At 50.7% G+C, this 26380-nt stretch overlaps 1 protein-coding gene and 1 long non-coding RNA gene across 8 annotated transcripts in view; both read left to right on the top strand.

The window, feature by feature from the left end:
- LOC142043480 (uncharacterized) overlaps positions 1-8424 on the top strand; it is a 36441-nt gene extending 28017 nt beyond the window's left edge. Inside the window, exon 3 of the long non-coding RNA XR_012654054.1 lies at positions 7982-8424. This is a non-coding gene — a long non-coding RNA (uncharacterized LOC142043480). The remainder of the gene's footprint in view (positions 1-7981) is intronic.
- A 107-nt stretch (positions 8425-8531) lies between these two features.
- Positions 8532-26380, top strand: part of ADAMTSL2 (ADAMTS like 2) — a 28488-nt gene continuing 10639 nt past the window's right edge. The window contains exons 1-14 of one of the 7 annotated variants that reach the window (XM_075054697.1): positions 9066-9349; positions 9480-9549; positions 9825-9918; positions 10243-10354; positions 11406-11548; positions 12168-12243; positions 12647-12749; positions 14446-14591; positions 14694-14817; positions 15772-15852; positions 16848-17023; positions 17989-18331; positions 19028-19403; positions 24830-24933. In XM_075054697.1, the coding sequence (XP_074910798.1) occupies positions 9839-9918; positions 10243-10354; positions 11406-11548; positions 12168-12243; positions 12647-12749; positions 14446-14591; positions 14694-14817; positions 15772-15852; positions 16848-17023; positions 17989-18331; positions 19028-19403; positions 24830-24933 (1864 nt within the window). In that variant the 5' untranslated portion in view covers positions 9066-9349; positions 9480-9549; positions 9825-9838. Of the gene's footprint in view, positions 8715-8979; positions 9550-9824; positions 9919-10242; positions 10355-11405; positions 11549-12167; positions 12244-12646; positions 12750-14445; positions 14592-14693; positions 14818-15771; positions 15853-16847; positions 17024-17988; positions 18332-19027; positions 19404-24829; positions 24934-26380 lie in introns of those variants that run through there. The other 6 variants (XM_075054695.1, XM_075054693.1, XM_075054698.1 and 3 more) reach the window with 6 other exon arrangements.

Below are 26380 nucleotides of genomic sequence, written 5' to 3' on the forward strand. Positions count from 1 at the left end.
GGCTGCTGGTGGCAGATGCTCTGTGCCCCTGATATCGCCCTGGGTGTTTCTAAAGGAGCGAAGGGGAACGTTCTCCTTGCACGCCTTGTGCTGGGTGTTGGATCTGGGTGCAATGTGGGTGAGGGCTACAGGTTTGCTTGCTCCCCGTGGGGACACCCCACCTCTGCATCCCACCCCTGCACCGAGCCTGGGTCAGTGCTGCTGGAACAGCCTGGCAGGGAAAAACTATCCGCTGCTCCGCACTGGCACAAAGTAGGGAAGAGCTGGTGTGCGGCAGGTACCGAGGGGTTTTAAAACAGCGGGACATATCCCACTACCTTTGCTGTACCTGAGAAATACACACCAAGCTCCAAATCTGCCTTTTATTTCTCTGCGAGGGCAGACCTGGAGCGGGTGGCCCTGCTCTAGCAGAGCACGGGCATCGGGGAGCTTGCATGATGCAGCATCTAATGCCTGCTACGCGTGCCTGTGTGTCCTCCTATGCACTCGGGTGGAGTTAAGTGCAGTTAAGTTTCTCGGCCATGCCCTCAGGCTTTGCAGCGTAGACACCTCCGGGAGATCTGTCTGAAATTCAGGAGCTGAGCGTCTCTGGGGTAGAGGAATTTGAGCAGATGACCATGCGGCACAGAAAAGCTGGAGGAAAGGAGACCAAAAGCCAAGCAGGGTTTGGGCTGCTAATCCACTCAGTGGCTTCTCTCTTTTATTATGACTTTTTATTATATCACTGCTGCTCCCCTCCTGGGTTAATATCTTTTCCTTGGAGCCTCGCAGGGATTCTCGGCATCTTTTCGGTACAGCTGTTCCCGGGACGCAGGGAGCAGGAATGCTACGCTTGAGCAACCGCCTTTGTGGCTGTGGGTTTGGGGAGGAGGCTGCGAGCTGCGATATGAGCCACCGTCTATTTCTGAGGCCGACAGGACAGGCTCGCCTGTCCCCCGGGAGGGGGTCGGGTATAAAGGCAGGCATGCACGGAGAAAAAAAACGCTCTTTAAACCACTCCAGCCAAGTTGGAAAGGGCTCTGGGAGGGGGAGCGCAGGGGTGTTGCATGTGCGGTGAGAATGGCACAACAGCATTAAGGCACTGACCCGAGAGGGCTGTGCTGAGAGCCTTCCTCGAGCACGGCTCAGATAAGCTGCGTAGGGCTCCCAATTTTAGCTGATATTGCAGGAACCATCCACATTCCCTGGCTGGCTGCAGGCAGCATCCCTCCGCAGAGCGCGGGGGCTCCACGCTGCCCACACTGCATCTCCAGCGGCCCTCCCGCCTGGACAAGCCATAAACTTACCGCAAACCCCTGCAAAATTGAATCTCTACCAATAAATAGTGAAAAACTCTGGTGTCCCTATTTACCATGAAAATTAATCCCTCCAAGCCAGCACGTAAATACTCTGTGCTTTCTCCCCAGGCGTCCAGCCCTGAGTGGGAAGCGGAGCCGAGCGCCAGCACGCCCTGAAGTACCCTGTTCCTTTTCTGTGCCATATCCTCAGGCGTATCCGTTATTCCATGTTATTCTTGCATGAGCTGCTTGGACCGAGGAAGGTGCTCAGGGCCGCTGTGTGCTGCACGGCAGGGCTTGTCTCTGGGAGGATTTCGAGTGGGGTTGGGGTTAGCTAGTTGCATCAACCGCTCTGGATTCCTGGGTAAGAAAACCTGCACCCTGCTTTTGTGGCCATGAGATTGGTATCAGAGAGGTGAAAACACAGCTCAAAACCTGTTGGTGAGGTCAAACTTCCACGTCTGGGTGCAAAGCAGCCCTCCTCGCCCTCGTGGGACCATTTGCAAGGGCATGGCAGTTGTGCAACAAGCCACCATTTGCAAGGACATGCAAGGGTGGTGGTTGTGCAACAAGGCAAATGGCATCGGTTGAAAAAGATGATCAAGCAGTTGTTAAATGCATCCCCCTCGCCCCCATCCTTTGCCTAAAATCTAGTTGGAGTCCACTGAAAAGGAAACCCCGTTGGCTGCTGGATGCAGCAAGTGCCAGCCATGGCAAGCGCTCCCCCAAGCAGGGAAGTGTTGGAGCTCTCAGGAGCAAGAAAACATTCCACAGGTTGTTGGTTTTTTTGTTGTTTTTTTTTTTTTCTCTCCCAGCTGCACACCCTGGGCTGGCGTTTGGTTTGCAGCCAGCGCTGTAGGCATAGAGGGAAAAAAAACCCACACCGGTTTGCACACGTGTTCCAGCTATTATTGAAAAAGAGACCCCAAAGTAAACTACAAGGCAAGGGGCAGGCAGGTGGCGAGCTCCTGTCGGGAGCTGCTGCTTAAAAGGTCTTTGTTCAGGCTGCAAACAAACGGCAGCGCTAGACGTGGGCTTTGCAAACCTTCCCTGGAAGGGACCCAAATAACAAAGGGCCAGGACTTTGTTCCTTCTCTTCTGTACAGGTAGGAAATGTCGAAAGAGTGAATTTTAGCTCCTGCATTTAAGTACTTCTGGAAAGCAAATTTTAAATCTGCATTCCACAGGGCTAATTTTGTGTGCACCAGAGTGCACGCAGGAACGGTGATATATATGGCTGAAAACTGGTTCCCAGATGCCAAAACCAGGTTCTGGTATGCCGTCCTACATCCTTCCAGGGTAACATTAACCGTGACTTTCAGTAAGCACTTCTACCCTTTCAACTCAGACGTTGCAGTGAAGAAGAGAGACATAGATAGTTTTATTTTTAGTATGAGAGTGATAGTTCAAAAGTAGTATATATTAGAATAGAGGATGAGGGATCTGGGCCAGTTGAGAGTATTGAGAGTATATTCTCCTTGGGATAAGTATAGGATGATCTTTCATCTGTATGTGGAGTAGACTGTATCAGAATTGAAACCTGCTCAGGGTCCCCAGTTACTGCCAGGTTTGAAATAATGGTAATAACAACACTAAAATGGAGAGTCAAGGTTGCAGCTTCTTTATGGGCTTGTGGTTTGCAGTGCTGCAATACGACCATCGGTGTGGGCAGGTAGGCGTGGATGCCTGTGCCGATTTAGTGCTTACTGCAAGGTGTTATTTACCACTTCCATTACTTCAGAGTCTAATCTTTCATCTCCACAACGCTTTGACTCATGCGCTCTGGACTTAGGGATAAAGGTGAAAAGCTGGATGTTGCCCGGTTTCAGCAAGATGATGTGCAAGAGCCGTGGCTCTGGAGCAGCACTGTCAGTCCCAAGGAGCCCTGAGCAATTTGACGAGCACAGCACCATCCAGCTTGCAAATATTTCTTTTCTTTTTTGCTACTCTGCCTTGGGAATTTGATCAAGAAACCTCCTGGCGTGAAAGGTGCAAGCGTGGAGCAGCCCATGGGCACAAGCCCTTCCCTGCCCAGCTGGAGAAGGGACGGCTGTAGCATCTGGTTAAAATATCTCTCAATACCTACCGCAGCCTGTGATCAGAGCTGTTGCAGGAGATGCTGGTGCGGGTAGCACTTTCTGGATAGCTGAAATCCACACGTGGGCCCTGGCACCAGGGAAAAGGAGCCCAATAAATGCAGAGCCACCAGCTGTGCCTGAGCCCCTCGCACGGCCGGTGCTGCAGACCCGGCTCTGATCAACCGCAGCGCTCGCTCGCTCCCGTCCACAGCCCTGCCAAAGCACCTGCATCCTTCTTTTTTTATTAGTGGAATAAATTGCCACTTAAAATATCCATTCTCCGTAAGGCCTGGCCCCATTTTAGGCAGCTTTAGCTGAATACTTGCCCTTAAAAAATTTCCCCTTCCCTTCTCCCTGTTGAATAAACCTATTACGCTTATTCCTTGCAGGTATCTCTGCTTCTTTTTTCCTTAGAGTTTTTTTCACTCTTCCCTTCTTCTCTACCCTGTCATGGCCCATTACAAACATGTCACCGTTAATGGTAAGGACATCTCTTTTCTTGTCACCAGGTTTCCGTTGCTCGTACCCTTCTGGGTGTCCCAGCTGCTTGGGGTGGCTGTCCTGCTGCCAAATTCAGGGGGGCAGTGCAGGGGTTTATTGCTCATTTCATGGTGTTTAATGTTGTTTTTTTTTTACCGTCACAACTCCTGCAGCCCAGTGATGATGTGAGGGTCTCAGCTCTCGCCCCGTTGGTCAAAAATGTCATTTTCGGAAGAGAAAAGCTTGAAGTTGTGATGCTTCAAGGCTCAAAATCCAGAAGGGAATGAAACTAGTCTTAGGGTTTTGGGGAGTCTGACTCACGAGTTTTGAATGCCTGTGGTTGGCAATGCTGCATAGCTGATGTCCCTCAGCACAATACTGCACAACTTCCATGCGAGACTCATTCCATTAAAAGAAAAGGCTTTGTACTTTTTTTTTATAAATCTTTGCATAGCTAAAATTTTGAACCAAGCATGACTTGTCTGGAAGCTCCTCCAGGTTCTTGCAGGGATGCATACTCTTCGGGGACAGGTAAAATTAAAGTTAAAGAAATCTGCAGAGAAAAAAGGCTTTTAAAGCTGTTGAAACTGTATGACCATGACCGTACCTGGGGTCACTGTGGTCGCTTGTGGCTTTCAAACTGCCCAGAGGTATTTTTTAATAGGAATCTGATGGTGAGAGCAGCTTGGTGGCTTTGGCTTGTTCAGTTTGACTCAACATTTTGCAAACCTCCATGGATGAAACCCTCACGCTAACATGATATAAATCATTGCTATCCACACTGCATGGAGGCACGCAGAGATGAAGTGCCTTGCTCAACACTCTGCCGTAGGTCACTCTGCAAGGGACTGGGACTGTCTCTGAAGAACACTTTTTTTCATCTCCTCTTGCTTGTTTTAGTTACCCAGTGGTAGGCCATAGCCACAGCTCTTGAGAAGAAGGTAGGGCTGGCTGCCAGGGCCTTTTTTTGGGGCTTCGCCACATTTTGGTCCCCCTGGCAATGTCCCAGTCATGCAGGGACCTCACTCACTCTGTGGATGGCTTAGATCTGCCCACACCGCTCCAGGCTTGCCTGGAAATAACGTTTGTAGCTGTGCAGAAGCATTGAACAAACAGGTCAGTTCTGCAGGCAGTCTTAAAAAAGAAGAAAAGCAGTTAGTCGCCTCGCCCCCAGGCAAAGATGAAGCTGCTGGGGGGTCCTGGACCAACAGACTCCAGACCATGCTCCTGTTCTTCCTCCAGCGTGGCTCTCCTGGACCTGAGCAGGCATTTCGGTGGGACTGGCTATGACAGAGCCATTCTGTCTGCTGTGCCAGCACAAGGGCTGGACCAGAAAAGAGCTAATTTTGCTGGGAAAGCAGTGCTGGAATGCCGCAACCCATGGCAGGGCCACGGCTCTGGTTCACCAAGGGCAGGTCCTGTGGTACATCGTCCACGGAGGACCTGCTCCAGGGAAGTGCTTGGGGCTTGGTGGTGCTGAGCATCAGCTCCGGCACTGCTGCTTGGGTCAGGATGGGAAGGTGTCCTGTGATGGGAAGCACAGCAAGATGGTCAATGTCTTGTGCCTAGACTGGAGCTTACCACCGCTCTCTGCTCCAGGTCAAGGATGGAGGTCCTTCTACTGCAGCAAAGGCTGCCCCGGCAAAGGGATCCCCCCCACCCCTCCTTGGGTGAGAGAGGGCCTGATCCTGCAAAACGCAGTCCCTCTGCTCAGCTGAGCAGCCCCAGCTCCTGCTGAGCAGTGACAGTGCCCAGCCCAGCACTTTGTCGAACTCATTTCAGCCAAGGAAACTCCTTTCCTCTGCAGGCACTTCTCTAGCCAAACCAGCAGCCAGTCGCCGGCGACTCTCCCCCGGCTGGAGAAGGTTATTTTGGAGTGTCTGTCGTTCCTTTTATTTGCACTCTGAATTATGCACGGCACCGGTTTGGGATGGAAAGCCTGGCAGCTGCCTGCCGGATGGCTGCCGCGATTCCCTTGGGGTGGCCGTCGGGGTAAGAGGCCACCTTGTGCGGTGCTGGAAGGTGAATGCGCAGCGCTGGGACCGCCGGGCTGCCTTGCCCAAATGTGGGATGCAGAGAGCAGGGCTGGTTCAGGGACCCTCGCCCAAATCCTAAATTTCCCTGGGAAAGTCCAATGCGAGCCCTCAGCGACCGTCCCTGGGTGGGAAAGCCTCTCGCTGTCCATGCAGGTGCATCTTGTCTCAATTTACTCCAAGCCCAAAAGCAGTAAATAACATCTGCAAATCATTTCTAACGCTTATGCCAAAAAACTGGGAGATAAAAACCGCTGTCGTCTGAGCCCAGCCGTCGGTGATTAATGCTGTACCTGCCGGCAGCCTCGGCAGCAGCAGCCGCGGCCCCAGGATTTTGGGGGCAGCACTGGCCTCGGGGGGGTTTTGGGGTGGCGGGAGCAGGGGCCGGTCCAGCCCCACGTTGGAGCCGTGGGGTTTGGCCAATGTGAAGCTGGACGGAGGCTCGTGTTTTGGATCTGCTCTGCAGTGCGTTTTGGTTTTGGGGCTGTTTTTGCTCCCACCGAGGCAATGGCATCGCTCCTGCTGATTTCACGAGGACGGGCCGGGGCTGCGTAAGCTGCGCTGCTGCAGCCAGGGATAACACTGCGTGATTTATGGGAGCAATCAGTTGCCACTAGGAGCTGGTTAGGAATTTTCCGATGAAATGGGGATTGCGTCAGAAACCGCTGAGTCATCTCAACTGTTTCATAAAAAAAAAAAAATAAGAAAAAAAAAAATCCTTTGGCTTTGATGAACTTCTGGTGAAGCACAGAGACTGAATGCGTCTCGCCTGCTGCCGGTTCCCCCAGCACTTGCCTCGGCGACAGCCTTCCCCCACCCTCCCGCTTTCCTCCCCCCCCAGGTGCTCCCCAGCCCCGGGGCATCCCTGCTGCAGGACGGGGTGCGGGGTCACCCGGGGATGGGGTCCCCGGGGGTGCAACCTGCCAAACCCCAGGGCTGGCAGGAGCTCTGGGGGGACGCTGGGGCTCACACGGACCTCGGCTGCTCTGGCGTTTTCAATGTGAAATATTTTGATGCTTTTAAAACCTCTCGTGTTCAGACTTTTCCCTCCCGGTTGTTCCAAAACGGAAAGGGTTTTCTCCTGCATGTCTCGGGCTGGGATATTTTGAAATGCAGAAGTTGGGTGAACTCAAGTGCTAAATTTTCCCAGTGTCCTGGTCACAGCCAACCGATGGAAAATTGAAAGTTGCAAATCAACCTAGCTGGGTAAATTAAAACAGGCTGGCAGACATTTAGCCAAACAGAAAAGGAGACTTCATTTCCCATGTAAATTTTTTGGGATGAATTCTCTGCTCAGCTTCACACAGCCATCCCTGGGAGGACTGGGTCCAAATGAACACCACCGCGGACCCGCGGCGATTCCCGCGGGGTGCTGGGAGCTGTGCGGAGATCCGTGCTCGCGGCGGGGTGGGAGCACACCCCGAGGGCCTGCAGATGGGACCTCCTGGCCCGTGGCAAGTGGCGACAGGGCTGAACGTTGCCACCGAGGGCCAGGAGCAGCTGGTGGCGACAGCCACCATAAACTGCAGTGATCGCCTGGGGTGCAGAGCCAGTGCCGGGGTGCGGTGTCCCACTGGGAGCACTGGTTTTGCCCCGCGCGGGGCAGGTCTAGAGGGGAAGGAGAGAAGGGTTGAGCTGAAGCATCTCTGGTGGATGAAGGGAATTGTTCAGGTTGGGCTGCTCAAAGCTGCTGGGATGTGAGCAGCGCGTGTGCAGGGGGGGTGTGCTATGGAATGCATAGGAACGTGTGTCACCACGTAGGTGAGGCGTCTCATCCACCGCGTTACACGTAAAGACGGCAGAGAACAGAGCGCATATATCGTTTATAGGTTACGTACGCTGTTTAACCGTGTCCTTCTTTACGCCCTAGGCTTTTCTCTCTGACACACACACGTGCAGGGATCAGATAGAATACGCGCACGGCTGTCACCGAGCCAAGGGGACCGCTCTCACCCAAAATGGCTTTTCCCATCCACCGACCCCATTTCTGACCACCGCCACCCTCCTGCGTGGCAGAAAACTTGTTGCGAGCGGCACGACTGACGCCGAACCTTAGCAAACGACACCCCAAAAGCCCAGGACGGCGGGGAGCCGGCTTTATATTTTTTTTCAGCCGAAAACGCAACGAAAACCCCCTTACAGACCGCAGCCCACCAGCCCTCCCTGCACATCCACGGGCAGGATACGGCCTGCGGACGGACCCGGGAAGAATTTGGCCACCTCGCTCCGTGCTGGTGATGCTGAGGGGGGGTGGATGGGGAGGTGGGGAGGGGGGGGGCAGCAGGTATCGTCGTCGTCGTGTCCCCCCCCCCGAGAAAGGGCAGAGCAGCATCTCCCTGAGGAGAACAGGGGGGTGCCTGGGGTGAGGTGGGGGGCGGGAAGCGGGGACGCATGCGTACGGCCTCCCCCCCCTCGTCGTCGTCGTCCCCCCCCCCCGTCTGTGTCCCCCCCCCCAGCCTCGCCTCAGGAAACCGGCTGGCGGCCGCGGGCCGGCGCCGGGGGAGGCGAGGGGTTAACCGGGGTGGGGGCATCCCGGGCCGAGAGGTGTGAATTCCGTCCGTGTGTGTGTGTCCCCCCCCCCTTTTCCTTCTTCCTTCCCCCCCCCCCCACCTCCTCCCCTTCTTCTCCGCCGCTATAAGAGCGGCCGGCGAGGGCTGGGGGGAGCCACTGCGGCGGCTCCTCCTCGCTGGAAGCCCCGGCGCTTTTGGCTGCCCTTTGAAGTCGGAGAGAAGGAGAAGAAGGGAGGGAGGGAGGGAGCGTCTGGGGGCCCGCTGCTCCTGGCTCCTGGCTCCCCGCTACCGACCGGTCCCGCAGCATCGTCCCACCCGGCCCCGCCGTTCTCCCAGGTACGGGCCCGGCCCGGCCCCCGCGGAGGGTTGGGGAAGGGGGGAGGGGGGGGGGTCGCATCCCGCCGGTCCCCGGTCCCCGCTCGGTCGGGGGCTGAGCTCCGGCAGCGCTGCCCGGGGCGGTTCTCCCTCCCTCCCGCCCGGCCGGGCTCCGGTATCGGCGGGGTTCCCTCCGGTACCCGGCTTCGCGATGCTTGTGGGCGACATCCCTCCCTTCTCCCTCCCCCCCCCCTTTCTTTAATTTTTCTTCTATTTAAACATGCAGCTCTGATCGACTCTAGGATAAACTCTGAGCGAGCTCTGTTATTGGCTTTGAGTCAGAAGTGTCTGGAAGCCTTAATGAAAACCAAGTGTAAGGCAAGTCTCAGCCACCTGTCCCCGGGATCCCCAGCCAAGCGCTCTGGGCTTCCATTAATCAATGGATCTGCCTCTTGGAAAGTGTCTTTTGCATGCTGGACCTCTACCCTGGGGCGATCGCAAAGCGGAGTTGGGGACCCGGAAGCCCTCTGGTAATTTCTCTAAGCCAGATACCAAAGCCGTGCTGGCATTGCCGGCAATTCTGCGTTTCCAAAACTGCTGCAAAAAAGCCCTTGCGAGAAGAAAAAGGGGTAGGAGAGAAGCTCTTTACATTGCAGGTCTGCAGTCCTGCCCCCTCTCCCCAGGAGCAGCACCTCTCCCACCTCCCTACTTCCCAAAGATACTCTCTAGTTACTTTTCCAGGGAAATTAGCTTAGGGGAGAATATTTTTTTTTCTTTTTCTTACAGACTTGAGCTGCTTTGATTGCCTGGAAGCATGATTTCCTGAAACCTGCTCCTTTCTGGCTCTTGCAGTGAGGTTCACAATAAAACGTATTGTGGTTTTGAGCTGGGTTTTACTTAAGAAAATGCCATTCTGGGTTACTCCCTTTCATGAGGCAGATGGAGAAGAGATGAAAGGCTGACACTTGGGATACTGCATTTCTGCTCTTTAATTGTGGGTGGTTTCTTTTCTATAACAGGCTTCTTCCCTGGGAATCGGTGGGAATTAGAGTGGAACAAATGAAAAAAGGAAAAATAACAGCTGTTAATTGCATTTTTTTGTTTACGAAGCCTTTCATCTTATTCTTCTAGGAGCAGTTCTGTAAATGGGGATATTTGAATGCACTGCTTTTGTAGATCCAGGGACCCTTCTACTCGCTGCCTCTTGTGCAACGCTTGCTTCAGTGTAAGCCATGCTCTCTTCCAAGGCAGGCTCGGAGCCTCAGCTCTCACTGGTGGTATCAGGTGCAGCCACTGGGAACCAGTGCAAACTTGTGGTTTGGAAGATAGCAGCCGAGATGGGATGTGAACCTGTATCCTGTTAATGATTCCACTAATTAAATGTAACTTCAGAATCAAGCCCTTGCAGTCACTGGTGGTTGGTGTCACTTAGCTGACCGGGAATGCTGAAGAAGACATGTGCTGTGTAACCCAGGCTGCAAAGCAGCCCCTGCTCTCAAAGGGCAGCGCGGCTAAGTTTGGCTTAGCATCGTGTTTGGTTGCTTTCTAGGATGAAGGTACCTAAGTGGAGGTGGAGCAGCATCTCCATCAGTGCGCGATCCCAGCTGAAAGGCACCCTGGCCCTTCTCCTCGTGGGCAACGTTGTCTTTGTGATAGCTCAGGTAAGCGTGTTGCCTTGCTGGAGGGGTCTCTGGGCTTTAAAATGGTGCCGTGTCTGAGTTGGGTAACCCCTGGGACTTGCAGGACTGGCCTGTGCATGCATCAGGTCCACAGCAAACATGAGGATGTATGACTTGGCTTAGCTCTTTAGTCTCGGCTTAACTTAGGTTGTACCTTCTGTGACTAAGAGCATGCACAGATCATTTCCAGGGCTCTGAAAGGCCATACCCTGCTCTTGGGTGAGCACCACTTCCTTGGTCCCTGTGGTGGTTGGAGCTTTCATTTATTTTGCATGGAGTATTATCCCTTTCCCAGTAAACACAGAATTAATAAAACTCACCTAACCAGCAGGTGATTCTGGATGGAAAAATACATCTCTGCCCCTGCAATGAGCAATAGCTGGGCCCCCCCCAGGAGGTTCTGTGCCCCTTGCAAAGGGATGCGAACGCCTTACCGAGCGCAGGCATGCAGTGGTGATGCTGCCGGTGGAGCAGCTCCTTTGCCCTTTGATGGATGGTCACACTGCTGCCTGCAGTGGCTGAGGGGTGGGGGTGTCAGAAGTGACAAACCTGTACTCGCAAAGAGAACGCACGGGCTCCTCCAGCCTGCTAGCATCCACTGGCGTGCTCTCCCCCTGCAGAGTGGTTTTGCAAGGGTTTGCTTAAGCTTTCAATGAAGTTTTTGGCTGCAAATGGCTCTTCAGCTCCCAGAACTCACTGTGGAGCAAGAGTCGGAGAGCACCAAAAGACTTGGAGGGTTTAGGGTTGTTTGGGAGCTCGGTTTTGCCAACTGAGCGAAACAATGAACTCTTCCTTTCCTGAGGAATCCCAAATATTGCCATTTCATTCCAATTTGTAATGAAAACACAATTGGAAAAATGCAGGGTTTCTTGCAAGATGGAAATCTCAGGCTTGACCTCAGATGGAGAAGGAAATGCCCTGTTTGCCCAGGGCAGGCTGGGCGGGGGGGATGCCCTCGATCCACCCGCACAGGCCCTGCAGTGTGGATGCTGACTGCTGCTTCTCTCCCCGACCCGCCTGATGCTTCAAGCAGGACCTGACGCAGACCTCCAACAGCCTGGAGGAAGGGGCAGACGTCACCGCGTACTGGTGGGGCGAGTGGACCAAGTGGACGGCGTGCACCAGGACCTGCGGGGGAGGCGTCAAGTCCCAGGAGAGGCACTGCCTGCGGCAGAGGTACGGCACCCGCCTGCCAAGGGTAGAGTTGAGGTAGACTTGATCTAGAAGGTTATCGCTCAGTAGATAAGCAGTGGTGAAAAGGTGTTGTCTGGCAAACCCTGCTTGTCCAGAAGGTAAGGGTGTCCCTGAGCATGCTGCCGTGAGGATGCTGTGCCCTGGGCATCCCTGCCCAGAGGACCAGCCAAGCTATTCCTGTGCTGGTCCTGAGATTTCTCCTGTGGGGATTAGCGCAGATGGGCAGCAGACATAGCACCAGCCCCTTCTCAAGGCTTCTGGGCACAGCAGCGAGGACACCGTGGTGCAGGGTTGGTTGGGAATGCACTGATCCTGGCTGCTCCACGCATGGCTCTGCCCTCTCTGGGCTGTGTGATTGCCAGAAGGCACCTTGCAAACCTTGTCCCCATGATACCTCCTAGGATGCCGTAATAAGAATAGTTGATGCTGCAGGTAACAAAGCCGGAGAGACCTTTGCTATCAACTCCAATGAGACCGTGATAGATCTCCATGTGGCTCTGCCACATGGAGACCAATTGTACAGAAGCAGGGGACAAATATATTTAAAAAAAGGGAAAAGAAGGGTTTCTGACCCCTGTCTAACCATCATTTCTTTATTCAGAAGAAAGTCAGTGAGTGGGCTGGCTAATAAAACTTGCACTGGAACATCCAAAAGATACCAGCTCTGCAAAGTACAAGTAAGGATATCCTTTTTCTCATTGGGAACACTTGATACAAAATGTGGAAAGTCATGCTTGCTTCGTGTGATGGCACTTCTGGGCCCCTCAGAGAGGGGACACCGTTTGTCCTGTAGCTGTCACCCCATTGCCCCTCCAAGCAACTGGAGTTCCCGTCTTTGGTGCCCATCACCCTCGTGTCGGGGCTTCGGGCCTTTTGCCTGCCCTGGGGGCCATAAAACCCAGCGAGCGGTTCTTGCACCATCTCCCGGGGGGCTTCCCCTGGCTGTCCCTGCCGTGGGAGGAGGAGGATATGGCTCTGGATGGGGCAGGCAATGGAAATGCTCCTTGCAGCTGGTCAAGATGTGCCAGAAACCTTTCCCGCATTTTGTTTTCATCAGGATATTAATGTATCCCATTCTAGGAGTGTCCTGCGAACGGAAGGAGCTTTCGAGAGGAGCAGTGTTCATCATTTAACTCCCATGTGTATAACGGCAGAACGTATCAATGGAAACCTTTATATCCTGGTAACAAGACATTCTTTGTGTGTTTCATAATGCTTAGCCAAAATATTTTGATAGTTATGATGCTATAGCCTGCAGGAAGGCTCCTCCTCTGCTGTTTTAAAGTGATTTTTCAGAGACACAATCAGCTGTCTCCCAAATTCAAAGGCATGTTTTGCAGCTGCAGGGTAGCTTAAAAATAAAACAACAACATGAATTTAGGGCTGTGGCCTGTGTTGGTCACGGTTCCCAAGGACCAGAGAGCTGAAAGGCCAGAGGAGGATGCGGGAGCACGGCGTGATGGACTGTGCTGCAGGGAGAGCCTGGCTCACCCTAATAAGTGTCCTTTGAGCTGTGGCCATTACTGGCCGTGTTGCGTTTCGGTGACATTTGCTCACTCCCACACCCTTTATGTGCTCTGTCAAATGTCACCGAGACGCAGTCAGTCGGTTTGGTCATCCAGGATGAGTGACGCAGAACTGCCGAAATAACTTAGGAGTCAGAGACTGAGATTTTATTTAATTTTTAGGCACCTAACTCCCATCAAAATTAAGCGTTAAACAAAAATGGTGGCCAACTTTTAGAGCTACTGGGAACCCGGGACCCTTCTCCTGAGGAGAAGGTGGCTCCTGTGTGCTGGTTCTTCACACTCACAGTGCTATTTGGGTCTCTAAAAATAGAGATGGGAACTAGTGCAACTTTCTTATTTTAGGGGTCTCTGTAGATGCCTAAGAACAATTGTTCCTCATGAAATTACTTGTTGCCTCCTTTTATGTGAAACAAGCCCTTGTCTTGCCAGCCACCTTGGCAGGGTCAGCCTGGTAGAGCTTGGCCCGTGGCAGACTGGTTAGCTATAGCTACTTGGCTGCTTTTGTCCCTTTCCTATGGCAAGGTGACAATTTCTTTAAACGTATTTGCTCTTCAGGATGATTCACCAGAATAGTTACAGTGAAATGTTTTGTTTTTTAGCAGGCGTTCACGTGGCTCCTGGGGGATTTGCAGAGTAATGTTTTGACATTGATGCTGTCTTGCTTGGGCACGCGGGCCAGTGGGTATATGACCACTCACTAGTTGGCGGAGTTCAACACTTAGCATTGGGTTTCTGATGCAAATGTGAATTTGTCATTTGTTTCCTGTGGATATCATAAAATGTGGGACTACTGTGCCAGTGGATGCAGCCAGCCAGTTGCCTGCAGAAAGCAAAGAGCCAATTGAGTCCAACTTGGGTGAATGTTTATGGAAAAGTTCTTGTGTTTCAAGCTGCTATGGTTTTGAATATAGTCTTGTATATGTATTTATAAAAATATATCTATGTTAATTAAACTCATGTATTAAATGTTGATACGTGAACATGCATATGTTTTTGTGTAATGTGTACACATATCACTACTGCAAGTCCTTGCACAGAATAGTGGTCGTTACTGCTTCGGTGCATCCCGTGGGCTGATGGCAGCGATACCACTAGGTGCATCTATTCCTGGCAGCAGAGAGGACTGCCTGGCTGTGCAAAGGTTTGCAGCAGTGGGCTGTCACGCTGTCAGAAGTACGATCTCCTGTCTAGCCTGAAGCACAAGAGATGGTAGCTTCTGAACTGCTGGCTGCTGTGCAATTGTGCTGTTGCTGCTGTTGTTTAGCTTGGCAGAGATTCATTGACATTGGTAGGATGAAAGTTATTGTGTTTCTGCTGTTTTGAATGTATCTTTATATCCTTTCCCCTTAGATGACTATGTTCACATTTCTAGCAAGCCCTGTGACCTCCATTGCACCACTGTGGATGGTCAGAGACAGTTAATGGTTCAGGCTCGGGATGGAACATCCTGCAAATACACTGATTTCCGAGGGGTTTGCGTGTCTGGAAAATGTGAGGTTGTTAAACATTATAGCAAAAATATTGTTAGTAGTATTCAGAAAATTACAATGGGTGCGACATTTGCCTGACCCTCAATACTCTATTTGTGCATTTTTTAGCCAATTGGATGCGATGGCATTCTCTTTTCCACCCACACCTTGGATAAATGTGGAGTTTGCCAAGGAGATGGGAGCAGCTGCACTCACGTGACCGGCAGTTACCGGAAAGGAAATTCTCATCTTGGTAAGGCTTTTGGGGACCTTTTGCTTTATTTGTATCAGAGGGCTATTTTTTAAATGTACTTTTTTTTTTTTTGGTAAATTGCTTTCAGGTCTTACCAACTGCCCTGCTTCAGTTTTTTCCAACGTGTTCTGTGTGTTAATGCCACTTGTAAATTTGGGCAGGGAAACCCTTCTTTAAAGAAAACCAGTAACTTTGCATGGTGCTTGTCAGAAGCCTGAGGTCTCTGCTGAATGGTGCAAAAGGGTTATGCAAGAGACTGGCATCTATTTTAGTCTTCTTTCTCATGACCCAATAAGACTAGAAATAAATGATTTGTAATAACAGGAAGTGAGGATATTTTGAAAGACCAGGATTTCCAAAATTAGTGATGTAAAGCAACAGAACCTACTTGTCCTAAATATAGCAGTCTAACTCAGGAATAATGATTAATGCTCTCTGAGGATCAGTTTAAGATGGAACAAGCTGCAGGAACTTCCGTGGCTTTAGGAGGACTTGTCCCATCACTTAACTAGTGCTAAGCGAAGGGGAGTCAGAGAAACAAGTTGTAATCTCTTGCTGGGGTTTTGGGAAGACTGGCTAGCACAGGGTTCAACACTGACCCACAGCACAGCTTCTCTAGCTAACAAAGCAGTCTTCAGATATCTTTTCTTACACCAGTTTAGATAAACATGATATTTGTGCATGTAAGGATTGCATCTTCTTCCCTCCGTGGCTGTGTTTTTCCACCATAAACCAGGATGCATAGTTCACACATTTTTCTTTTCTATTATCTATAAGTCCTGTTCGAAGCCTAAGAGTTACCAACATTAGTGTTTTTTTCTTTAATCCTTAACTCCTTAAAAATAATTTTGGATCAAGGCCAGTTTGCTTGATATGTTGCAGTATTGATTACAGAGCGTTTCATTCAGATTATTTGTTACAAAGTTCCTTTCATTAATCTGTAGTTTCCCATAGGCTATTCTCTGGTAACGCACATTCCTGCTGGAGCAAGGGATATCCAGATAGTAGAACGGAAAAAATCTGCAGATGTTCTGGGTGTGTATAACCTCTCGGTACTTCCCTAGAATGCGTGCCTGTACTAGCTAGTGCTTTTTCCAATGCAAAGCTGAATGTAGTTTTACTGCAGACACGAGCTAAATCCATAGTCGGTGTAAGTCACGACCGCGTTGTCTAAGCCAGTGCATTGCTCCTCTCTGCAGTCTGAGCGCCTGGGCTGTATAGATCAACACTTCAATTGCTTTAATGCAGAAATTGTTGGTCAATGTTATTGCTACTTCAGTGTGCCATGACAAACGCCCTGGGGCCAGATCACAGATAGCCAAGTGCCTTCACCTCTCTTGTGATCCTCTTGATCTTCTCCCGCTTGGGGAATGTGCAATGGCCACATGACAACAGCATCAAGGAGATGTGACTGACGTGTTGCCTCGCTGAATTGTTGGTGACCACATCATCCATCTCATGGTGGAGATGCCAGAGCTGCTCAGGAAGAGTGTGGAAAAATCTGGACTTGCCCAAGAGATGCACATTTAATACCATCGTGCTCTGCTGCCTCAGAGGCTCGTGGCCGTGTGTAGGAAGGGCTTGAATGAAAAAGGCTTGATTTACAGTTCCTGGGCTAGCTCTGGATGACCTGTCTTGGGCCACTGCTGGGTCAGGTGGCATCAGCTCAGTGCTCCCAGGGAGGCAACTCCTGCTCTTGGCCATCTGACAGTCTGCTTATTGTCTGTAGAGCTGTGATTATTAAATGTTCATGCCGTGCTAGTGCCAGAAGGGTGAAAGGAGCCATGGACTAGCATAAGCCGCATACCTGGGAGCTTGCAATGTAGAGGGACGCATGGCCCAGAACTCTGGGCACATGCTCGCATGCTATGTGTTGGAAATAAGTGACAAATGCATTGTAATGTAGGAGAAACACTTGTTTTATTACTGTGACGCTCTAATAATTTTATCTCCTGAATGAACAAGTGGCAATATTGCATACCTCTGCTCTTACATGTGATGGCACTGATTTTTTCCTCTCTCGTTTGAAGCTGTGGCTGATGAAGCTGGGTACTATTTCTTCAATGGGAACTACAAAGTTGACAGTCCAAAGAACTTCAACATTGCAGGCACAGTGTTCAAGTACCGCAGGCCCATGGATGTTTATGAGACTGGCATAGAGTATATTGTTGCACAAGGACCAACAAATCAAGGGTTGAATATAATGGTGAGCTTTGACTCTTCAAGTTTGCAAGGCTGGGTGTGATGGGGAAGGGAAGAATCTATGTTGGATCAAGGAAAGGGTAGGCATGGGAGCAGAGTCCTGCCATGGTTTCACAGCTTTCTTGGGCAGCTTGAGGAGGGGAGCGGGAGCAGTTACTGTGCCCAGTTCCTTGCATGAACCTATTTCATTTGCGTCAGCGCGCTCGGATGCAGGCAGGGCTGTGAATAATGAACGTGGGCTTGGTAACCCCTCTCTCTGCAGGGAGAAGATGCCTCAGGCACTGCGGGGGGGATTTCTTTTCTACTTCTTGGCATTTTTATCTGAGTTACCTGGCAGGAAAAGTAAAAATAAGAAATTGGGCCAGATAGCTTAGACAAGTGCACAAAACTTAAACCCCAACTCTTTCTTGAAAGCAAACAATCTGAAACCGGGCATATGAAGAAAAGTAATTTAATTTTCTTCTGGGCAGCAAGCCAGAGCTTAACTTCTGCCATCTTCCGTGTAGCCCCGGGCTCCTCTGGAAGGGAAAGGAATGGTTGCTTGGGTGCTTATAAAGCATTAGACCAGTAAGAGGTTGTTGTGCATCAGCTGTGAGTCCCCATCCTCAGTGGGGATGTAGTAGCTGAAGGGGTATGTGCATGCTCCTTGCAAACCCATTTTTTGTGGCTTTAAGTGATGGTCAGTAACTTCTGAAGTGGCTCTCCCAAGTCTGTGGTTGCTCAGCAGCAGAGGAGGAAGCATGACCTGTGATTCCCAGTCCCTGAGCTGGGGCTGATCCCCAGGGCGGCGCTGCCAAATAACCCTTGGAATATTGTGCTGGGCTCCAGTTGTAAGAAATTGGCAATATGATGGAAAGCAGATTGGAAATAGCAAAGTAGATGCTCACCAACTGTCAAGTGCAAGATGAATCACAAGCTTTGCGTGCCATATATTCACTGCATCCGCTAATAATTTAATTTGTTTGCTAGGTCTGGAATCAAAATGGCAAGAATCCATCCATCACGTTTGAATACACCCTCCTGAGGAAGCCACACTCAAAAAATCTGCAACCCATCTACTACACCTTCTCCGAGTCAGATAGTGAAGAAAGCAGAGAGTTCGAAGGAGACGTGCCATTGGGTTTTATCCAGCACAATGCAACCTATTTTGGGAAAATCTCCAGGGAAAGGATAGACTTGGAGAACCAGGTGTTTGGAAGGCAGGACACGGAGGAAGATTTAAACTTGAGCAAAGGTCAGGAAACCAATGAGGTCTATGAAAGAGCAGAAACAATTGACTGTGAGCCAAAACTGAAGGGCAAACAACCCCAAGGTAAGGAGGAGACTTGGGCCTCACTGTTCTGCTTCTCAGAGCTCTTGTTGAGAAACGCTCTGTTTCTACCTCTGGTGATTCTGCTGGTTTGTTTTTTGGAAACCTTGGAAAGTTCTTTAAAACATCTCTGCTCATAAATCCTCTTTGCCCTTCAGGTTCTGGTTTCCGGTGGGTGGGGGGTGGCCATGGGTAAGGTCTCACCGCTGGTGCCCCACCATGCTTTGCCTCATGCCAAGGACAGGAGGGAGCCCTGGGTGCACAAAGCTCCCCGTCACAACATCTTCCATCACCTCCCGCCTCTCCACAGCCCCCAGCAGCCTCCTTCCCACTCCAGTCCCTTGGGCATCCCACCACCCAACTGCCTTGAGCGCTTTCCCAGCATGGCTGCATGGGCTCTGGGGCCAGGAGGGCATCTTCCTTTCTGACCTCTGCTATTGCTTGGGGCAGTGCTGGCAGGTGCTGAGCTCTCCTCTGGCCACGCGACAGCAGGATGAGACCCACAGAGCTGTACACCCTTCCCAAAGGGATACAACCCCATGAGATTCCCCTTCCCCAAGACCCCAATTCCTGCCTCTAGCCTCGCCGGTGGCTGCTCAGGCTCCGGCGTGCCCCTGCTGCTCCGGGCTGCTTTCGCCTCCCAGCCTGAATGCATTTTGTGGTTGTCACTGTTGTTTCCCCCTGTTGGCTCCAATCTAGATTCAAACGTAACCAGGTCTACTTACCAGACAGACCATGACGACAGAGACTTCGACCCCAGGTTCACCTCCAGGGAATTCCTTTTGGAGAATGCCATCACGGACAAGCTGCTGGACAAGACCTCGGACTCCAAGGAGCTGGTGCTCAACATGACCATGAACAGCATCTTTGCCCAGGCAGACCCAATCAACTCTGTGGGGTCACACATTGACAGCCTCTATGTTGACTATGAGGACACTGATGGCGTTGTGACCTACACCATTAATAGCACTTACATGGAGCTGAGCAAAGCCATCAACACATCTGCAGAGACGCCGTTTTCAAATGCCACTATCACCATGACCAGCCCTCAAGGGAACAGAACCCACAAAGCAAGGTAGGAGACATGTCTTTAATTATAGTAAATCCTATTTATTGCTATTCTTGACTCGTAATAGCCCTGTACTTAATTCAGACCCCATTGCATGGCTTCTGTCTGCTTTGGAAGCCAGAAGGTAAGTGGGGGTAGGATGATTTACATGAACGCTTTCTGTTGGGGGTTAATTTGGAAGGAAGGGCCAGAGGTTTGGGAGCAGAAAGTCAAGAGAGCATTTAAGCAAGAGGAAAACTCACTGCCCTCCTTAGTGGGGATATTGGCAAGCCTGTGCTGATGGCTGTCAGCTTGTGCATTGCTCTGCCTGTCATAGCTTGTTATCAGAGCCATGGCCATAAAGAAGCCTCTTCCTTTTGCCTTCTCTTGACATCCTGCTCTAATTCCCCAGGCCCCTTCCTCCAAGTTTTGATGCAGCAGAAGTTGGTCCTGGCCCCTTTTTACCCACCCTGTTGACTGCCACCCATGATCCTCCTCACTTGTGTTGGCAGGAACACGCTTCCAGCAGCTCCCAGGCATGGCCCAGTCTGCTTAACCCACTGCTGGAGAGGACAACAGGAGCTCCTCTGTAGGGTTTGCAGAAATAGCCTGGGTTTGCTGCCTTGAGAGATGCGGAAACAATGCAGTTAATCACTGCTTTGACAAGAATATCAAAAGCTTTCCAGTGGCAGCTCATTGATTGATATTAGGACCATCACTTCAAGATTCCTTTTAATGGCTGGTTTGGAGTGGTAGTGTTATAAAATGCAGTGGGAAGGTAAAAAAAGGAAAACAGGCTTAATCTATCTTTAGCAGCAGAGTTTGTCTGGGCAAGGATGGGCTGGGTGAAAGGGAGTCTCAGGTCAGTGCTTGTCCACAAGTCTGTGTCTAGGGCCTTTCGAGGTGCCCCGGGGCTGTTTGGGGAGCAGCCTTTACTCCCAGCCCATGGGAGCTCATTCCTGGTGTGGGCACACGGGGACTGAGATGGGACCATCGCTGCAGAGCAGCAATTAGCCCTCCTTCATGTGTAGCCACATATTAGAGCACTCCCCAGAGAGCTTGAGCTGAAATCAAGGCCTTGGGAGTCATCCAGGTGCCAGAACCACAGCTGGGGATTTGGGTCCTGCTGTGCACCCCCATGGCTTGTTGGGGACCCACGGCACCCAAAGTTCCTCTGTGCATCTCCTCCTGGCTCTGCTGCTTTGACTCTTCTGTCTCCTAGTCTTCACCACCAGTAAAACATGGGTTACGATGCTGAGCTTCAGAAGATGTAAAGCACTGAGCAGATGCTCTCTGGTTAGTTAGCTGTATTTACCCAGAACTTATACTAGCTTATGCTAAAGAAACTTATGCTAAAGAAAATGTCCGTGCAGCCAAACGTATCAACAAACTTCTTAATGATAAGAACATTAAAACGTTGCCAAGGGCTTGAGTCTATCATCTCTTCTCGTGGCTTGGCTTGGAAATTTTGCCTTTGGCTGCCAAAGCAAGCATTTCATTAGCAGTCTGACAGGCGAGGGCAGTGCCGTCAGCTCCCCTGCCTTACCGTGCCCCAGGGGCGAGGGAGGGGGCTGCCTTGCCCCTTGGGGCTCCCCTGGTCCCCAGCACACTCCCTGCGTGGCCTCGGCTGGCACCCTGTACCCCAAACCTCTCTCCTAGTAGCTGTTAAATGGGCTAGTGCTTTCCTACCTCCTGGGAATAGAGGGACCTTTACATCCTTTACGCTTCAGAGCAGCTTGGCTGTTACAGGACCATCACAAAAGACTGTCAGTGGCTCCAGTGCAGATTTTTGTGGTGCTAAAAAGCTCCTTGCACTATCCCTGGCTGCCCATCTATTGAAGGCACAGGGCAGGGATTTAAAGCCCTTCAGGAAGGATACCCAGCATTGCCATTTCCGCCCGCCACCTCATTCTTCCCTTGGTTTTGTTCTACAGTGTTCCCTCTTCTCCCCCCCACTCTCTAGAATAAACCATGAACTTTTCAGATCTAAACATTAATATCCAAAAAAAGTTTTGCACTAGCCAAAAGGCTGTACTCAGGCCCAGCTGGAGCTATAGCTTGGGCTGAGAGATGCTCAGCTCCTCGCTGGCTCTATCCTTTGCTGTAGGGCCATGGTGGGGGCAGATGTGGGGCAGCTGGGGTGCAGGAAACATGCTGTTTGGACACATGTCATATTATAAAAAAATAGAGGGGGAAGAAAAAGAAGGCGACAAAACCACTTGCACCTCATTTCAAGAGGCATTGCTCTCCTCCCCAGCAGTTCAGAAAGTCCCATAATGTCATCGACAATTAGAGCATCTGCATGCGTGGGCACTTGTGGAGGAGGGAGAGATGGGCATGTTTGCAGGCTCAGGGACCGGCTGTTCTACTACCACTGCAGAGATGGGTGATCCTCGCTTCTGGGGGATGGGAGAGAAGGGACTTTGTCAGGACAGCCTGCCTTTATTGCTTCCCCCAACTTCTTATTTGTTACTTCAAGCCCAGTTGCAATCATAATGCTAATCACTGTATCTGTATCCCCTGGGTGGGAATGATGGATGAGGAGCCCCAGCTCAGCTCCCTGAGGCCACGGTTAAAGCTCCTGCTGGCACCTAACACGGCAGGATAAAGCCCATGCTGACAGTGGGACGCGGTTTTGGGTTTGGCGGGTCATGGGCAGGGTGCTGGAGCACGAGGCATGTGGAGAGCGTTGGGGATAGGACTTGTTTCTCCAGGAGGAAGGGAGGTGGAGGGGACAGCCAGAAGCTGCATTGAAGGAAATGGCGATGGGGCACAAGGGAAAACTTTTTACCTTGGGCGTGGGGGATCTCCATCCTTGGAGATGGGCAAAACTGGACTGTGCGAGGCCCTGTGGGACCCAGTCTCTTATTGGCGCCAGCCTAGTTCTGGGCAGGAGACCTCCCAAACCCTTCCCAGGCTCAGTTTGGGATGGACAGTGGCTTTTTGCTCATTTTCATTCCCTGTCAATGAACAAGCAAGGGAAGATCATCTCTTTGTGGGCTGTAACCAGCCACTCTGTACGTGTGGGACAGCGTTGGTTAGAGGTGGGGCATTTTATTTCTTTCTAAACTGTTGTAGTTCTTAGTGTGGATGGAGTTATCCAGTTATAGGAGCACCTTGTACCAGCGTGGTGTGTTACATTTCCTCTCTGGGAACAAGCCCTGCTGGGATGGGGATGGGTGGGTGGCTCTTGTGCCATGGTAGGGATGCAGTGCTGCTGTTTTTTCTCCTGGAGCAGTTAAAACCTTTCCGTGGCATGCCAGGGCAGATCCAGGCACCCTTCATCCCATGCCCATGCTGTGGTATGTGGCCAGGGCTGATCCTGCAAGAGGAGGCATGGGTTTCTCCCCTTTGCTTAAAAATAAAAGCTGAAATAAAACACAGAAATGTGAGCCCAGGGACTCTGGATGTTGATCTGTGATGTTTGTGTGCACTTGTTAGGATTATTCTTCTGCTACGGGGACTGTTTTGGGAAGATGGGCGGCCCAGACCTCAGCTATGGGTGAGGGGCTGGTGCTAATTTTTGGTGCTGTTTCTTGCTTGAAAAGCAGAAGCAAAGTGCAGGCAGGGAAGAAAATACTTGACTTTATTATAAAGCTCATAATAAAAAGAAAAAATAAAACAAAAGAGAAAAGCCCACCAGCTTTGTGGGACAATGTGCTGCTGTTTGCGTTTAGAGGAGAACAAAATGACAGTTTTGTCTTTGCTTGAAATGGTAAGAGAGCTAAACGCTGCCCTATGACCAAATGTCTGATTTATCTGGAAAGAACTTGTCCCTCCGACCTTGTTAAGCATAGAAGAAGCTCTTTATTTAGGATCACATACATTAAAGGGACACTGTTGAAAGATTTTTCTGTCCTCAGATGTGGTATAAAGCTTATTTTGAAGATTATTTTCTCCTTTCAAGGGAGAGGGAGTCCCGGTCACAGGGTAACTTGGTGTTTACTTTGGTGCCTCGGAGAGCAGGGTATAGCCTGGAGGATCTAGGTAATACCCTGTTTTCCAGGCAAGTTAAAGTACAAAAAGCAGATGTCGGCTATGTTTTAATGGCTTTTACTGAAAACTGTCATCTTGTGAGCCCTCTCCTGGCTGGGTGGCAGCAGGCAGCACACCGATGGCAGCCGGGGCTCAGCCGGGTTCGGAGGCCGACATGGGTCCCCAGGCAGTGCTGTTTTGGCAAGATAAAGCACTATTTATAGTGAGCTGAGGTTGTTATTTTTCCGCAAAAAATAGTCACATTCATTTCAGTTCCATTTCAAGTGCAGGAAGCGACCGTTTGCCAAACTGACAGAGGCAAAATCAACAGGGAAAATGAGATTGTTGTTTTTAATCCTTCTGGAGGCTCACTGCTGGCGGTGGAAGGAGGGTGGGTCCGAAAGGAAATGGCTGGATTCTCAACAGTGTCCTTTTAAAGGTTGATTTGATAGACTGAACCTGAACTTTTTCTTACGAATAACTAAATAAGGCAATTTCAGAGCTTCTGCTGCCTAGAAATCATACGAGCTGCATATCTCGCCAGGCCAGAGACAACTGGATGTCAGGATACAACCTTGTACACTATTTCAGTGTAGCTGTTTCAAGGGTTTGAACAAAGGTATGAGAACAGAATTGAAGCCTTTTGTTGTAAAGGTGCAGTATCCCTGATGTGTTATAACCTCACAGCACGTAGGATGCACTGAACTGGGAGAAGCTGTTATTCTTGGTTTGACAAATGCTTTTTCATACACCAGGCTGACTCCGTTACTCCTCTCCCGATGGCATTACGTGTTTGAGCGCAGCGGGGATATGAGCGATGCAAATTACCTACCTAAAATAAAACAAAATAAACCAAACCAAAACAAGAGTGGCAAAAGCAGCGGGTAGGCAAATGGCATGCCTTGGTGTTTAAGAGCAAAGTGCGCTTTGAGAAGCAAGCTTATAAACTCCTGTGCCACGTGTTGGCTTTCAGAAGGAGTGAGCTGCTGAGATTTGAGCAGCCGAAAGCTCTGCTGTGTTGAGCAGCACGAGTCGGCATGCCCGGCCCTGGAGACGCAGGGGAGGAGATACTGCACCTTTAGTCACTGTATGCCGAGGGCCAGGTGTATTTGAGCAGAAAATGCAAACTTTGTTAAATTCTGAACTGTTTCTACTTGTGGGTATTTTTATCCCATTCTCTCTATTTCTAGACAGTGGAAGCTCTGCCTCTAACCGGGCTGGGGATTCTACTTGGGGCTCAGGACAGGTATGTTGTGAAACAAAACAAACCAATTAAAACAAACAAACAAACCCCAAAAAATCAGAAAAACCAAACCCAACCGCCAAACAAAGCAAATCCCCTCCCAAACCCAAACCCAACCGAACTGCAGCCTGCTGGCAGATGTGTGTGTCTGACATGGCCTATCACCGCTCGCCTTGTAAATGCCTTTTTTTGTTTTGTTTTTTTGTTTGTTTTTTTTTTGTTTGCTTATTGCTAGAAACAGATTGAAGTTGTTAAGAAAGGGCCAAGGTGTGAGTGCTGCTGACATGTACAGGTGGAAGCTTTCCTCCCATGAACCCTGCAGCTCTACATGTACCACAGGTAGTTATAAGAAGCAGCCAAATTCTGCACAACCGCTGAAATCACCTGGTGTGTGAGTCACTTTTATGTCTGTTAGGGATGGGAAGGACCTGGTGATGTGTAGGGGATCTTGCAATCTCTGGAGCTGGTTTAGCACGACCCCAAATCTGTTCCACCCGGGTGCAAAGGCGGGGAGAGGAGCCAGGGACCGAGAGTGTGCAAAGCCCACTGATGTCAGGGGCCGGGCATTGGTGCCTGGCATGTCCATCATCCCCCAAAACACGCTCCCTTCGGGGAGCTCTGAACATCACCTTTGCTTCCCAGCCCAGTGAGGACGTGCTGGGGCTCAGTGGAATCCCCAAACCTGTGCTGAGTCTCAGCAAATTGCCTCCTTTTTTTTTTTTTTTCCTTTTTTTTTTTTTTCTCCTTCCTCCCATTTTTGACCGTTCAGAGGGCTTTGAAAAGCTCAGCTGCTTCCCCACAGAGTGAAATTTTGAAGACTGTTCAGCTCTGGCAGGAAACAAAATAGCACTTGGCTTTTTGATTTTGTTTTGTTTCTCCCACTCCTTCTACCCTGGAGCCTGATCTCGGCTGCGAGGGTGTAAATCTGGAACAGCGACATAGATGCCAGGGATATCAAAACTGAGCCTGTATTCTTTTTTTTGCGTAAATTCCCCCTTTTTGCCCCCCGAAAAGCTTCAAGCCACCTGATGTCTCTCCTCCTTTACTCCTTGGTTAGGGAGTCCTGGCCTCTGGGAGCCCATCACTTGTAATGAAGCACGCGTGTGGGTCGTGCAGTCGCCTGCACTGCTCCCTGACAGCACCGTCCCTGAAATAATCCAGATCCTGCGGTGCTTCTGGAATTAGAAAGAAGGAAAAAAGGGGGAGAGAGTAGATTGCAATCTAAGGGACATCTCTTAAAAGAGCAAATGCAAGGATTTTATTTTTTAAACATTTGTTCTTGTCCAGCAGACATATGCCCACAGTGTGCCGGCAGCAGGAGCTTTGCAAGCCGTCCCTTTCCCCAGGATCTCGTCAGCCATGTGTTCTGGGACATTTTTGGCATCTTTGATCCCCTCTGAACAAATTTCCCCCTTGATCGGGCCAGGCTGATCTGCCCCAGTTTGCAGCTAGCAGAGAGAGGTTTTACTTAAATTTCTCCTTTCTCCTTGCCTTTTGTTAATGACATATCGCAGAGAAGCAATACCATGTCAAGAGCTGTAGATCTTTTTTTAGTTTCATGTAAACCATATGTTCCCGAGAGCTGCAATTCTTGTTACCTGTAGCCAGAGCAGCCTCCTGGTCCCCAGCCAGGTCCCAGAATGGACTTCACAACATTTACTCTGGCACGGCAGGCTGCGGGGGAAAAGGTCTCGGTCTGCCGCCACTGGCTGCCTGTGCTTTCGGCAGGGGAGCAGGAGGGGCAGGTGCCTCCTTGAAAAGCCCCTGGGAGCCCTTCCTTGGTCCG

This window comes from Buteo buteo, chromosome 23, assembly GCF_964188355.1.
Source record: "Buteo buteo chromosome 23, bButBut1.hap1.1, whole genome shotgun sequence".
Classification (NCBI taxonomy): domain Eukaryota; kingdom Metazoa; phylum Chordata; class Aves; order Accipitriformes; family Accipitridae; genus Buteo; species Buteo buteo.